This window comes from Solanum lycopersicum, chromosome 5 (assembly GCF_036512215.1).
Source record: "Solanum lycopersicum chromosome 5, SLM_r2.1".
Taxonomy (NCBI): domain Eukaryota; kingdom Viridiplantae; phylum Streptophyta; class Magnoliopsida; order Solanales; family Solanaceae; genus Solanum; species Solanum lycopersicum.
In genome coordinates this window covers 65,088,282-65,104,034 of record NC_090804.1, presented here as the reverse complement: position 1 = coordinate 65,104,034, position 15,753 = coordinate 65,088,282, and the positions used below count along the sequence as shown (strand labels likewise).

The window sequence follows — 15,753 nt, the reverse complement described above, 5'->3', positions numbered from 1 at the left end:
TTTTTATCATTGTAGTGTGAGAATACTGAAGGATGGTAGGGGAATAGAATGTTGTTATATGCAATACATGAAAACTCAATCGAGTCTGCGTTAGTTTGGGAACTTACTCCCTTTTGGTTTAAGAACGAAACACCAGAGAATGACCTTCTCTATGGTGATTTGCTATGTTGAATTATTCTAGAACATATGATTTTCTTCACGAAGTTGAGCTGTGTAACACATACATTGGTAATAGCGAAATTTTCCCATGAGTTGAAGCCAAGAGTTGGACTGATGCTGAGAAGTCCCATTGTGTTTGCTATTGGTTTCTTGGGCAAAGTTCGATATTAATATTTTGAATATCATAGTGATGTATGCAATATGTTTCATTTTTTTTCGTTCATAAATATTAAACGAGGTAGATATGTTTTCCTTCTTATAATCAACTCCAATGTACATTACTTAAAACCTGTGAACCAAGGATCAACAAGTTTAGAATTCGATTAGCAATTGATCATATTGATCTCTGAAGAGGGTAGAGTGTACGTACAGTTTTATTAACTCTGTCATTGATCCTTGTTAAAATATTTCTTGTGACTTTGATAGTAATCAAAGGGATTTAAACTTTTAACTCATACATACTGATATTATAAATTCTTTACGCTATCAATGCAATCTGATTATGTACAGCAATTTATTACAGTAATTTATTTTTTAGGCAACTATGTTAGCCTTACTTAACCTGATATATGTTACTCGGACTCTTCAAACTGTCATCATATGCGTGTCAAATCCTTCAAAGATGGTGTATTTTTGGAGGATCTGACACGAGTGTGACAACGTTTTTAGAGAGTCCGAGCAACTTACACTATTAATGGGAAGAACTTAAACTCATGTTTGTACAGTTTTCTCTGATAAAGAAAAATGAAGCATATTCAATATGTATATACAGAACAAAGGCCTATTCAGTGGATGGTTTTATGAAAACTTTTCCTCCTTATGAGATCACCAACTTTTCGAAACAATGTTCTTTTCCTCCTGATAGGACTTCTATCACTGACAGAATCTTCAGTTTTTGGTGATCCTCCATCATCTGAGGAGGAAGAAGAGGAATCTATCCGGTGATGAGGAACCTTTTCTGGTGTATGGGGATCTGCCTCGGGTTTTGGTGATTCAATTATTGACCTCTCAAGTGTTTCAGCCTTTTCAGGATCCTTATCTTGGATTTTCTCTTTCAAATCTTCTTGTTCTTGTTGCAACTTGAGCTTTTTCGTAACTTGGAGTTCCTCTTCTTGCTCCTTATCCTTGGTATTGAGTGATGACGAAGATTTGCTCAAAGACATGCTCAAGTCTTTTGTTTCTAGTGTTCCTGTATCATCTGAGAAGGCAAACGAGGATGCTCTCCGATGATGAGATACTTGTTTTGATATATGGAGCTCTGATTTTGGTGATTCATTTATTTCAAATATTGTGTCCTCAAGTGCCTTGGCCATTTCGAGATTCTCATCTTGGATTTTGGCTTCTAAATTTTCTTGTTCTTGTTGCAGATTTACACTGCTGGAAGTGTTCTTGATATGGAGATCCTCATAATGCTCCACTTCTTGCTCCCTATCCTCGGTTTTGAGTGCTGATGAAGAGAGCAACCTTTTTAACTTCTTGACTTTTTCTTGAGCTGCAACTTCATTAATCCCAAGTCGTTCATTCTCTTGAGTAAGTACACGAACTGATTCCTCCTTTTCAGCTTTAGAATCCTTGAGTTGAATGTTCTCATCTCTAGCTAGGTCAGCTGCAGTTTTTGCAGCGTCTGCTTCATTTATAGCCTGCTTCAATATGCCCTTTAATTTGTAAACTTCTCTCTTTGCTGCTCTAGTGATACGCTCAGCTGCTTTAAGAGACTCCGCGAGTGTAGCAGCCTCATCCTGAGCTAGCTTCTTTTCTTCTTCAGCTTTCTTTATACGCTCAGCTGCTGTTTCTCTATGTAGTTCACTTTCCTTTTTCGCCTCATTCAAAAGCTTTTGATATCTAGCCTCCGCGTTTCTAACCATTTGTTTCAATTGTCCTGCCTCATCTTTAACTTGTTCGAGTTCTAATTGAGAAGCACTGAGTTTCTCCTTGGCCTCATAAGCTTCAGCAGCAATCTCTTTCAACGCTAACGCTAAATCATCCAAGGCCTTTTGGCTTTTTTCTTCTGCATAAGTTGCAAATTGAAGTTCATTTCTAACCAAATTTATCTCATCGCTCAATGCCTTAGCTTTTGATGAAGCAAACCTCTTTCTTTCTTGGATCATAGCTAAATTCGCCTTCGCTAATCCAAGTTCAAACCTGAGGCATCCAAGTTCCTTCTCTAAAGCAATCTTTCCACTACAAGAACCATCACAACGCCAGCGATTTTGCTCAGATGAAGCCAGTAGTGATTCAATCTCTTCATGTAGTAAAGATATCTCAACTTTGGATTCTTCAAGTTCAATCTTAGTTAGCTCAAATTCCCTTGTCTGTGAGGCCAACGAATCGAATATTTTGGACTCCGTTAATCGTCTATTCGCTACTTCAGCTTCTAGTTCATGAACCCTTTTCTTGAAATTGCATAGTAAATCCATTGCCTGAGCTTCATGAGCTACCTCTTTCATATGCCTAACCTCCTCCTCCGCAAATTTTCCCATTTGTTGATCAATTCTACAAGCAAAAACATTCACAAATAATGAGAAGTTGCAAAGTTTTAGACAAAAGCCAATATTCATGCAACACCAAAAAGTCACTTTCCAATAGAGAGAAAACAATATTCAAATATAATAATCCAAACAACGTAGAATGTCTACCTCGTCGAGATAAAGAGGTTATTTTTTATTAGACAGTTTGAAAATAGAAATACATGAATGAGAGCATTAACAACAACAAAATAATGTGAAAAGGAGTCCAGCAAAGGAAAGAACTATATATATACCGATAAAAGAATAATACAATATAACCGAAACTACAAGAATAATGCTACTATCGCGATAAGAAAGAAAGTCCAAGTACGACCACGACAATAAAGCCCAAGATAAAAATTACAATAGAAGAATATGAAGGATGAAAGAATTAATACCTTGGATACAATGGCCAATCTATGAGGTTTCTTTCAAGAACAAGAAAATAAAGGATAAATGGTTATAACTTTTAAGGGGGGTTTTGGTGTCCAAAATATATAGACCCCAAATGTACAAATCTTTAAAAATATTCTAAAGATCAAATCTTCGTTCTTATATAAAAAAAAAACAAGGGAAAAAAAAAAAGTAGAAAGAAACCACATAAAAACCTTAACAAACTGTATCCTAGAAAACCTCTGAATTTCAAAGATTAATATATAGCGTAGACACATATAACACTAGGAAAAGCATTGTGAGCCAATAAAAATGAGTCAAGACATTGTGGCCAAAAGATTTAGATAAACATTTGTGTGCTACGTGTTGAAATCCCTGTTTTTTATGGGAGAGAACGTTTGGTTTTTGACGAAGTCCGAAGTTGAAGGAGGTTTGTTAGGAAGATTAGAGCAATTTTTTTTTTTTTTTGGCTGATTTGACATTCTAGAAGAGATGTACGACAACATAATGTTGTTTAAAGAGATAATGGTCAAAGTTTCATATCACGTCTTTGCGAGTTTCACATCCCTCAACGATGGATAGTTAGGGCATGAGCATAACAAACTGAAAGAAAAAACCTCAAATATGTTTTGACCATTAACTTACAACAGACATGGTAGAGTTTGATTTCATTGCTTCTCGAATACTGCTTTAGCATTTTAAAAAGTTGCTCTATCAAAGAGCCAACAGAGTAGTAGAAGAGTTCTTTATTTGTAGATATAAAATCAATAATATCTACAACTTGGAGACTAGCCATTAGATGAAAATACTGAACATTGTTAAACACCAGAGGTGTGACAATCTAGACAAAATGTCTACAACGGCAACAAGACTACAGCACATTCCGGGCTACCAAAACAAACTTAGAAGCACATTACCCTACTACTAAATTCATTAGTTGTCTTTGTCTAACAAGAAAAGAGTTAAAATACGACAAACAAAGCTACTACTTCAGTAAACAAACTAAGCACGCTCGCCTCTAATTCGCCTGGCAAGCTGAATGTCCTTTGGCATGATAGTCACACGCTTGGCGTGAATGGCACAAAGGTTAGTGTCCTCAAAGAGACCCACCAAGTAGGCCTCAGCAGCCTCTTGCAGAGCTAGCACCGCATGACTCTGGAAACGCAAATCAGTCTGGAAGCAAACCAATGCACAAAGAAGAATCATCCATCGCCATCATCGTCATCATCAAGATAACAGTACCAATTTCAGAACTAAATAGATGTGAATGAATGAAAATTTACCTTGAAGTCCTGGGCAATTTCACGAACAAGCCTCTGGAATGGAAGCTTCCTGATCAAGAGCTCAGTACTCTTTTGGTACTTGCGGATTTCACTACACAACGCAAAATCCCAATCAATAACATTCACACAATGGCATGTTCAAGAATGATGTACTTTTAAAGACTAAAGAGAGCATATGCAATACATACTGGATCACACAACGCCATCTATACTTACCGAAGAGCAACAGTACCAGGTCGGTATCTGTGTGGCTTCTTCACACCACCAGTGGTAGGAGCAGACTTACGTGCAGCCTAATACACATACAAAGCAAGTCAAAAACTGATAATACATACAAAAGGAGTTCAACAGAAACCAATAACAAAACTAAAACACAAAGACACCTTAGTGGCAAGTTGTTTCCTGGGAGCCTTTCCTCCTGTAGACTTACGAGCAGTTTGCTTGGTACGAGCCATCTAAAAACCACAAACCACAATTTTTACATAAGAACAGCAACTCAATTTTGCCAAAATCAAGGCGCATACCCACAATTCACAAAAATTAAGAAAAAATCCTAATGGAAGATTTCAACTTTAGACTAAACACAATGATATGAAGCAAATACACAACCATTCAAAAAGCTTATCCTTAACAAAGAATACAAATTTGCAGAACCTAAAATCACTTCACTACAACAGCTATTAGAAGAGATACATATAATTCTCTTTCTTTAACAATCAATCCCCCAAAATATATTCGAATTTACACCTAATGTATCGATCCCAACACTAACATTCTATTTTATTTAGCAAAAAAGGAATTTTTCCCTAAAACCCTAAAAATAACACCGCAAACACCGAGCCATCAAAATAATCAAACTAATCTAACCAACATTCCTTAAAAGTCAAAACCCTAGCTTTCTCCCACTAAATTCTACTACTACAGCAAACCCTAGCCATAAAATTTCAAAAAAAAAAAAAACACAGAATCAATCATGATCTTCAAAAACACAAACAACACAAATTCATAAATATAAACTGCAAAATACTTCCAAAAAGTTACCTCTCAGAAAAACTATTACTCCTTCTTCTTCTTCTCCTCTTTAGATTTTGTGAATGAAAAAAATTCTACTGAATTTGCAGGTTAAAGAGTATATATAAGGGATCTGACGGTTCAGAATAACTATACGTGTGCTTTTATAATCAAGTATCTACGGTTAATAAATATGTTAACTGTGTTTTCTAAAAGTGATTGGACGGTTCAGATTTAACTTGGGAGTGTGTGCCGGATTGAGAAGCCTTAATACTTGGTTCTCATTGGTTGAAATTATTGAGGATTCAACTTTGATTGGACCTTAGTGATAATTTTGCTTTGGCATTTTGAATTTTGTTGTAATTATTGTCATTACATAAGAGTCAATTATTTATTGAATATGCATTATTAAGCACATACTATGTAATCTATAGTGATTAGGAGTAAGTGTTGTTATTTGATTTCAATATTTTTTTTGGTGATGTCATCATTAGATTTTTATTTTTATTTTTTAATTTGATGTCTGGCCTCGATATTGAGGGGTAAACTGTAAAGGCTCTCTAACAAAGATGATTTTGTATTTAAAGTATTTGGATATGAGATTTCTAGTTAAGGATAAAGGAGTATTTATAGTCGACAATCGTTGATGGTCATGTCTATGTTAGATTTGAATTTCACACTATTTATTTTGTTGATTCGTGATTATTTTTAGAAGTATTAAAAGTACTTATTAATTATTAGTTTTATTTCTGAATTAGAGATATGCACTATTTACCTTGACTAAATGAATTTACTTACATCCTCGATTTTGTAACATGGAAAAATACACACCTAAATTCTCGTTAAGTTTAGGAGTGTTTTCTATACCTCTCTTAGTTTTTTATTATGAGCGTCATATTTCTACAAGAGTTTAAGACCAGTTGCTATGTCATATCTAGAAATTGTATCAAAAATTTAAGACCAATTGCTATGTCATATCTAAAAACAAGGAAACCGGAGATCTACTAGGACTTCAATTAACAATGTTACATATAAATATTGATGCAAAGAATGTTCTCACCCAACTAAGCTATGACCTCTCGAATTGTTCCTTTATTTTTATTGAATATAATAAATATATCTGACCTCTTGAGGCATCTGCTTAATCTAATAGTAATCACGTGTTCAGGAAACAAAATTTAATTGCTAATCAACTAGTACATTTTGGTACAGAATTTTTGAACAATCTTTCTTTTTTGTTTGAGATCTCCAAATGTTGCTTTACAAAAAATAACTATAATCAGCTACAAATATCAATTCTTGAAACATCATCATCTTCTTTTTGTAGTTAACATTTGTGAAAGCTTATCAACAACTACTAATAACAGTATAAGAATATGTAGTACTAGCAATAGGATAAATATCCCCTTATTTAGAAGGGAGAGTTTGGAAAGGACGAACATGACTTCAAAGTTGTACCGTGCAATTCCATGAAGCACACAAATAAGGACATCTTTGTAGTTTCAAGGCATAAATTGCTTTTTCTTTTATGAAGCCACGTGTTGTTACTTGGTGCAGCTTTCTTCCCAATATTTAACTCATTCCCACCTTCTCCAATTCATTCCAACCTATTCTTTATGAAGTTGTCTAATGAAGTTCTTGAAATGGTAAAGAAACTACTATTAAATGTTCTTAATATGTTGGGTGTTTTCTTTATTTACAGGGAATAAATAAATCTGCTCTTTGACATTGTTGAAATTACCTAATGCAGGAAAGAGCAAAATATAGTTCAGGTAACAATCTTTTTGAACTTAAATTTAAACACCTTATTGCTTTGTTTGTGTGATTAATTCAATAATGTATGTGTAACTATTGTTTTGTTTCAACTTATCCTTGGGTGCATGTTTGATTGTGTGTTATTTTCTCTTCTTCCTTTGTTTTACTCATTTCATTATGATGGAATTGCAATAGCAGACTTTGATTTTCTTCTTATTTTGAATATTTTGGTCCAATAAAGATTTATAATTTGCTATCGAATGAATTTTATTAGAAACTCACTGATTTGACAATTACTATGTTTTGGTCCAAATATGGATACTTGAAGTTCATGAAATTGATTGTCTCGATTATATACTTATTTGAATGTGATAAACGAAGTTGGTTATCTTGATTCTCTGCTCCAATGAAATATGATATACATTAATAACAAAATTGGTTATCTCATTCTACTATGTCCGATTCTCCGCTCCAATTTTCTCTCATTCATCAGTGTTATACAGTTCTTAGATTTCTTTTGGGGTAAATTTTACTATTATTCAGTACTTCTATTTCTTTACCAATTCTCCGCTCAAATTTACTGTATTAAATTTCACCCTTGGTTTTGCTTTACTTTGTCTGTAGAGTATGTACACAAAGCTAAAATCATTTTAGTTTTTGCTCGCTATCATGTTTCCTCTGATTTGTTCTTCTGAATTCCTTTTGTTGGTCACTTCAATTCTTTGTGAATAAACATTAAAAGTAGACACAATTTTGTATGTGTACCTTAGTTTCCTTCTCTTTTGATACAGTTTCTGGCTAAGATTTTTAAATGCGCCTTACTAACTGCTTGATTTGCACATGCATTATTTTTCTTTGATGAATTCAATATTTACTGTCATTAATAAGTGCAAAAGTTAGATTGTCTTACAAAAATCTTTATATCAAGTGAATTATGCATCTTTATTATTTTTCTTTTTGGATTGCATCATGATTTTTGTATCAGGACTAAAGGCATATATTGGAGCATGTCAATTTATCTGATCTTGATGGTTTTGGTTCTACTGCTTAAGATGTGGGCCACTTTGTAGTCAATTATCGTCTTGTACAAAACACGCAAGGTATTAGTATTAATTATTTTTTATGGATATTCTTTGTGGTTTACTTTTGATCAACTATGTAGTTTTGAGTATTACATATATATTCATTGATATTCACTTTTCATGTTTTGCCGTTTGTTTTTTTGTTCCACTATTTCTTTGAATAAACAAGTAGCAAGATTATCATATGTTTGATTGTATATTTAATAGTTGAACACAATGTTATTACTAACATAAAAAGAAGCTTTGATAAAGTAGACAAGATATGTTTTTTCAGATTTTGTGACAGTATAGTTTAATAGTACTTTAGAAAAGGAAAAATACTTAATGTGTTATTCTATGATAAATATGGGTTTAGTCTTCAAATATGTCTTCAAATATTTTGAAGTAGTCCAAATATGTTTTCACCCCTAAGTTAGTATCAACACTTTCTCTGTTCAAGTATGCATCCCCTTATCTAATTAAGAGAATGAAAGATGATTTATTTCTCCAACCAATTCTCTGGATATTAATCTCCGCTTTGGATAAACACATGATTATTAGGATTAGTCTAACACCATTTTTTCATTTGAAAGAAAAAATATCTTAAGGAACGTTAATGTGTCAGGATGTTGTTCGTTGGGCACTGTTTAAGTTTAGGATAGGCGCTTAGAAGTTTTCTTGGTTGATAGATGAGTTCTTCATTAGAAATTACACTAATTAATATAGAACTAAGTCGGAGTCAAAGTATGTAAAACAAATGATGATTGGCTCTACCCACAGTTATCTAACAAGTTATTGGTCGTTGACATTAGTAGGTATTTTGTCTCATTACACAAAAAGAAACAAGTATTCAATATTTTTTTCTTTCATTCCGTACTATCATTTTTAGAAAAGTAACTGTTGTATAATTATTCATGATATTCTATTTTGTTGTCAATTTCATAGCTTAGTCACCTCTAGTTTTGTTGTGTATTTCATAGCTTAGGTATAATTGTCAAATAAATGATACTTCTATGATAGAATTTTCCCAAAAATAAGAAAGAGAGTGAAGTCGTGATCTGCTATTATTTAATCAATTGTTCTATAGACAACAATCATTGATACAATTGCGAGTTGTTAATGTCAAATTGATCATTATTCTCTTTACTATAACATATGTTTGAAAAAGATGTCATGGTTAGAAAGCCGGACTTTCTTTGCACAATTAAGTAATAAAAATATCAGTTTTACATTCTTTTAACTTCTTTTAATCTACACTTGTGTTAAAGGAACACATAGTATATTCTTTGCAGGGAGGGCAACTTCAAATAGTTTTTCCAATGCAAAAGAAATTAATTGTGGTGATTGATTGCTCTTGAGCTTTTATTTTTATTTTACTAAGTATCAACATGGAGCTAAAAGTTAATATTTGCAGAATTAGTTAAGGTTAGGAAATATTTCTAGCTTTTACATCATGCTTGATGTTCACAAGTTTGTGAAATTCATGTTAAATAGTAGGAGTTTATATCTATATATAGAAGTGGCCAAGGAAGCAGCTGGATGTTCTCCTGCCAACTTTATATTTCTAACTTTTATGTCATGCCTGATGTTCACAAGTTTGTGAAATTCATGTAAAATAGTAGGGGTTTATATCTATATGTAGAAGTGGCCAAGGAAGCAGCTGGCCGTTGTCCTGTCAACTCTTTTTTCAGGGTAGTTTTGCCATTAACCATGTTTGACATGTGTTGAATTCTTAAGCCATCTGCCTCTATCTATCTCTCAACCTGGTTGTCGCTTTATTCGTATGCAACTGTGTGTTGGTTTTGGTTTCACTTTTGTTTCTTCTCCAGATGGATCGACTTTTATTTGTCTCTGGTGACCCTTCAATCTCTTGCCACTATTTCCTTGAATCTCTTGCCATTTTTGTGTTAATTTATCGATGTTATTGTCATGAATTTAGAAATTAAGAAAATTAATTTTTATGACAAAGCTTACAGTTGTTAGGTCTTAGGAGCTAATTTTTGTTGCTACTGTTACAGTTCTTAGGTCTTAGGAGCTAATTGTCCTGCCAAATTTCTTTTTTCAGGGTATAGTCAGGTTATCTTTTTTCACCTGAATTTTCTTAGAGGTTGGGACTTTTTTTAGCTAATAAGTAAATGTGTAATCTGTAGGAGTAGATTACAGCCTCTCACTTTCAATTATCAAAATTTCAAGCCAAAGATATTTTAAATGTGGTAGTCTCAAATTGAATAATTCACAACAAACAAATGAGTGTATTTAAGTGTGAGAACTACATGTACTAATGCCAAAGCAACAAAATATAAACATAGACTCATTATTGAGTTGTAGAGGATGAAGAATGTGATAAAATAATTTGCTTGATTGTTCTTTCAATCAATCACTTCTTCAAATCAGTACTTGCCTGTGAAATGTTGAGCGTTAAAGATAGTGTTGAAGTTTTACAACATTTCTATAATAAGAATGTTATCGAAGAAAATGATATATGTTACTGATTTAGAAGCACCTTTTCAACTGTAGTTACAAAGGAATTTAATCACAAATAAGACATGCTGCCATTTGTAGTACAAAATCCACATAAAATCTTCTACAACTCCCCTTAGCTTTCAGACACTCCTTTCCCATTTAAATTATGGTCATGCTATATTTTAATTTCTTGAATTTCTTGTATTTTCTAGTTATTAGTTGGTCACCTCTAGAATATCTCACTGTTAATATAGTCACATGTTTCTTGTTACCGATAAAGACGGACCATAAGTCTATCACAAAGATAAGCTAATTAAATTTGAGACTACATATGGATGAAGCCGGAAGGGAGATAAGGAAATGAAAAAGAAATCATATAAAATAGATCACCTTAGTTGCGGACTCTCCACTTTTGATGCCGCACTCGGAACCTAGGACCACAAGTGATCCCAAGCTAACACTGCGGACATGATCATGAGCATACTAAATATAATAAATTGAATACGAAAGCTAAGTCATAATTTAAACTGAAAAAGATGGGGAATACCCATATTTTATAACTGAGATATTTGAAAACAGTGAGTTTAATACAAAGAAGTTATTAACTCAATACTAAATTGAAACTAACTATGTCTCAAATAAGCCTCGAACTAACTAGAAATGCTGGGACAAACCCCAGCTAAGTCTAGCAAAAACTGAAACTAAATGACTAAAATACTAAAATGAACTCATGACTATTGTCCTCGGAGAATGAGAAATCACTACTGATTTTGATGAACTAGAAATCAAAAATCGATCTAAGCGTTATCTGGATGCTGAGAACCTGAACCTATATCTATATCATGAGAAGATGTAGTGCACGTATGCGTCAGTACTTGAAGCTACTAAGCATGTAGGATAGAATAAAGTTGAAATAAAACATAACTAAACAAGCATAAATGAAAGTATAATAATCTGAACATGATATACTGAATTTTGAGCTAACTGGATGCAATGACCAAATTTATAACATATTGAGACTGAATAATAACTGAACTGTAAATATGGTCAATGCATTAGAGTCTGACTGATCTGTGGGAGCTACTAATAACTGATAATAAAACCACATGAGCTAAATATGGAGATGTACACGCCCCATCAAGAGGATCCAATATACCCTGCCAGAGGTATAAAAGCATGATGGCGTGATCACTAAGCTGATTGCCCACAGAGAGAATGTTGTGTGAATTCCTTGTGTTGCAAAGTCTTTTCTAATTGGTCTTCAACTCAATTGTGTTAAACAACTTCTTCTCCTCCGAGTTTGTTCCTTTCCGAAGGAGCTTTAATTTACTGAGTGACTTACCTATGTTATTTTGCACAATCATTGAAGTAACTGTGAAACCTTGACTGAAGTAAGAGCTTTGATATTAGTATATGTTATATAGTGATATATGCTGACTGATGTTTTTCATTAATAGTTTTCTTGGAGAATTACATTTGTAACAAAATAGTGACAAGTTTGTACCTATTTGACTTTACATTAGTTGTTTAGTAGTTTCTATATAGTTTTACTTTAAGACAACCCTCATTTTATCTTACGTTTCAGTATGATTTTGGTAGCTGATTTCTTTATATAACTAAGATTTAAAAGTGTGAAGTTGAATATTTTTGCAGCCCTTTCATTTCATGTTTTGCATAAGATGATTGATACTTGGGATTACAATTAATATATACTTGCTGGAGACTTTATCCAGTTTTGTTACAATCTATTCACCTCAATTCTGTACTTGCTCATGTTTTCCTTTGTTATAGTATAATTGGCTTTTGTATGGGCAACAATCATTATGAATTGCTTTGACGGTTAAACATGGCTGACATTATCTCTCCAAACTATCTCATTAACCTTCATCTTTTCTATCTACTTTATCATGTGTTATTGCCTATTTACTTACAGGACCATGACAACATCCAGTTGAAATCAATTTCAATGAAGTCTCACGTAAACTTCATATGGGACACTGAAGGAGGCTCTATAAAGAGTAATTGAGGCGTGAAAAAGTTTATTCCTCACACTTTCTCCACTACTTACCCCTCTTCTTCTACTTCATTCATTGATTTCAGATAATATCTCGTTTAGATTTGTCCTTAATCTATAATTTCCTCCAGCTAGCCTTTATATATTTCTGCTTGTGTTTAATTTTGGTCATTAATAACCTTATTCTTGCTACTTCAGATATAAATTAATTGGTCTAGCTTTCATAGCTTTCACCAATTTTCCTACCTTCCTGTTGGAACACTATGACAAAACTGTTATGAATTTTAGAGTTCCAACTTAAATCGTTGGAGCTGATTGGTCTTTGTTTTCGATAAAAGACAAATGAACTTACTGCAATGACGAACAGTGTGCCTTCATTATCCCTTCGTTTAGAAAAAGGTTGTACTCTCAAAATTTCTCACTTCATAGATCTAATGTATTGTGAACTTGAAAGATTCAATTTCTTTTTTTTTTACAAGAAGTCCCTCTACTCATATTACAACTTCTAAATAAAATTGAATCCACCGGTGAGCGGCCTAGAGAGGAAAATAACATTTCAATGAACCCAAACTCTAGCTCTAAAATGCAGAAGGTATTCCACTCTTCCCACTTCTACTTATATATTTGTGTGTGTGTTTGCTCCCTTTTTTGTTTGTCCTGACATAATTAAGCTTCTGCTCTACCTTTACAAGGTATCATAATTGCAAATTTCTGTCAGGCAAAAAAGTTGTTACCCTTTTTATTTTCCAGTCATTCATAAACTACCAATTTTAGTAGTGGTGCAGCAATATTAGCAGTGTTGCAATTCAAAAAATGCAATACTTATTTATGCCCGAGTGCGTGATGAAGAAGGTTTTCATATTTATCGCATATAGAATTATTGTATTCATATACAAACCAAGCCCCTGAAAAACTGTTTAATGAAATATCGAATATGGGAACTCATCTACTCTGCAATTTAGACAAAAATAGAATTATGGTGATGGCATATTTGGTAAATACTAGTGATATTTTAGTAGATAATCGCGAAAGAATCTCTGAATGTCATGGAATATGGGAACTTTCCATGAATCAAGATTGCTAAATAGTCTTCAGTTATATGGGATTTGAATTAAAATTCATACATTGTGTTGTTAATTCTTTCATACTATTGTTTGAATTTAATGATGATGTTCTTCAAACATTTTGAGTAACTACTTTCGACTTATTCAATATTTATTATGTCTTTCCCTTGCAGATGTTGAAGGAATATATAGATCTAACTCGCGCTAATACATCTTCATATACTACTAACACGAGCACTAATTGTGGAAAAAACAGAGAGACGTTGCAAACCTACACCTACACCTTCAAATATATAGGACCATATGTGCAGCTTCATTCAAATAGTTGGAGCAACACTCACTTTATATCCTATTTATGAATCTAACAAGTCTTTCCAATCACAAAGACATTAAAATTTTATGCATCTTAGCGTCACATTCAATTGCACATCATTGAATATAACATGTTGTAAGAACTATTGAAAATTTACAAAAAATACATTATTTATGTTGGGCCCGGGCGTTGTCCGGGCCTATCCTTACTAGTATGGTACTAAACCTATCTTGTATAATACATATTAAAATAATCTTTTGATTTTCATGTACCAATTATCTATCTAAAGTAATACAAGTCTTTATCTTTTCAACCCAAAAGAAAAAAGAAGTTAATACAAGGAATAAGATAAAACAAATGGGGTCACATTTTTCAAAATAAATAAACAAAGAAAGCTTATTAATAATTTGATTTTAAAATAAACAAACAAAGAAAGCTTAGTAATGATTTGTTTTTCCGCGAGAGCTCATGTCTATGAAAAATTTGGCACTTTGACGTAGGCAACTTACCAGAAATATATAATACTGTATTTGAAGAATTGAGTTGCTAGCCCATAAAGTAGTATATGAGTTGGAGCCAAAATGTCGTGAGACAAATCAATTTATATTCGGTGTGGATATTTGGGCATTGAGTTAATTTTGTTCCAATACAAAAGAATCATAAAATATACACCACTTATGTATCAATTATATATATATATATATATTTATTTATTTATTTATTTATTTATTTATTTTGAAAAGGGAGAAAATACATAATTACCCCATCAAAGTAAGATCTATTTTTTAAAAAACACTTCAACTTTACAGGGGTCCTAATACCACCTTAAATACTTTTAAAGTGTTTTAAATACCCCATTTTTTAACCAACCTCAATTGCAAGAAGAGAAGTGCAATCACGCACCAATTACAATCTGTCACGTATTAATTTTAATTTTAATTTTTCTTATTTTATTAATTTCATTTTCATTTTCATTTTCTTTTTCTTTTTCTTTTTCTTCTTCTTCTTCATTACCCTACTCTGTTCTATTTCTTCATTCTCTTTCTTCTTCTTCATAACCAAATTCTCCAAGTACTGTCATTTTTTTTAATTTTTCGGATAGTCTTCATCACGTCACTATTATTTTACCATCTTCATCATTAATATTATTAAATTGTTGTTAAATCAAAAATAAAATTGCTAAAAATTATAAATTAAAAATTAGTAATCACCTCCAATCTACAATTTCCTTTTCAAAATTACAACAATTATGAAGCGGAACACCATTACGTTGAAGGCAATGAAATTCTATAATACAAATTGAATAAGTTTCTTTATTAACATGCTAAAGTATTACATATTTTATTTTTTTTTAACAAAAGGAACAATGTTATCAAAGAGGTTTACAATTATTACTATTTTGAAAAAAATAAGAGCGAAACAAGAAAAAGGAACAAAGGGAAGCAATAAGACGAGGGAAAAAATGAGTGAAATGAATGGATCTTTAGAGAAAGGATAATATGTTCTTTGAAAAAATTGGGGAAGAAGATAACAAAATTAAAGAATTGAAGAAGTATAATAAAATAAATAAAAAAAGAATATTTCTAATTAAATAAATGTGTAAATAAATATTTATTTACTTTTTGATTCAGCTCAGTCTCTATCAGAGAGTGAACTACACTCTATATGTCACGTAGGCACGTAATAGAACAATAAATTCATTATAAATAAGAATAAGGGGATACTAGGAC

The 15,753-nt window shown here is 32.4% G+C and overlaps 2 protein-coding genes and 1 long non-coding RNA gene across 3 annotated transcripts; 1 reads left to right on the top strand and 2 right to left on the bottom strand.

Annotated features, from left to right (window-relative positions):
* Window positions 1–597: 597 nt before the first annotated feature.
* On the bottom strand, window positions 598–3,310 carry LOC101258069 (WEB family protein At5g16730, chloroplastic-like). Its single transcript, XM_019213827.2, has 2 exons — window positions 3,065–3,310; window positions 598–2,652 (listed from the first exon to the last, which is right to left on the bottom strand). The coding sequence occupies exon 2, from the start codon at window positions 2,637–2,639 to the stop codon at window positions 945–947; it is 1,695 nt and encodes a 564-aa protein (XP_019069372.2). The 5' UTR covers window positions 2,640–2,652; window positions 3,065–3,310; the 3' UTR covers window positions 598–944.
* A 494-nt stretch (window positions 3,311–3,804) lies between these two features.
* LOC544102 (histone H3 variant H3.3) lies at window positions 3,805–5,450 on the bottom strand. Its single transcript, NM_001247289.2, is given in 5 exon segments — window positions 3,805–4,232; window positions 4,343–4,433; window positions 4,559–4,635; window positions 4,726–4,797; window positions 5,384–5,450. Coding segments are annotated over 4 exon segments (411 nt in total). The 5' UTR covers window positions 5,384–5,450; the 3' UTR covers window positions 3,805–4,061.
* Window positions 5,451–6,985: 1,535 nt separating this feature from the next.
* LOC104647582 (uncharacterized) lies at window positions 6,986–14,228 on the top strand. The gene is made up of 3 exons (XR_741668.4): window positions 6,986–7,125; window positions 8,094–8,208; window positions 12,566–14,228. It is a non-coding gene; the product is annotated as an uncharacterized lncRNA (long non-coding RNA).
* The last annotated feature ends 1,525 nt before the right edge of the window (window positions 14,229–15,753 follow it).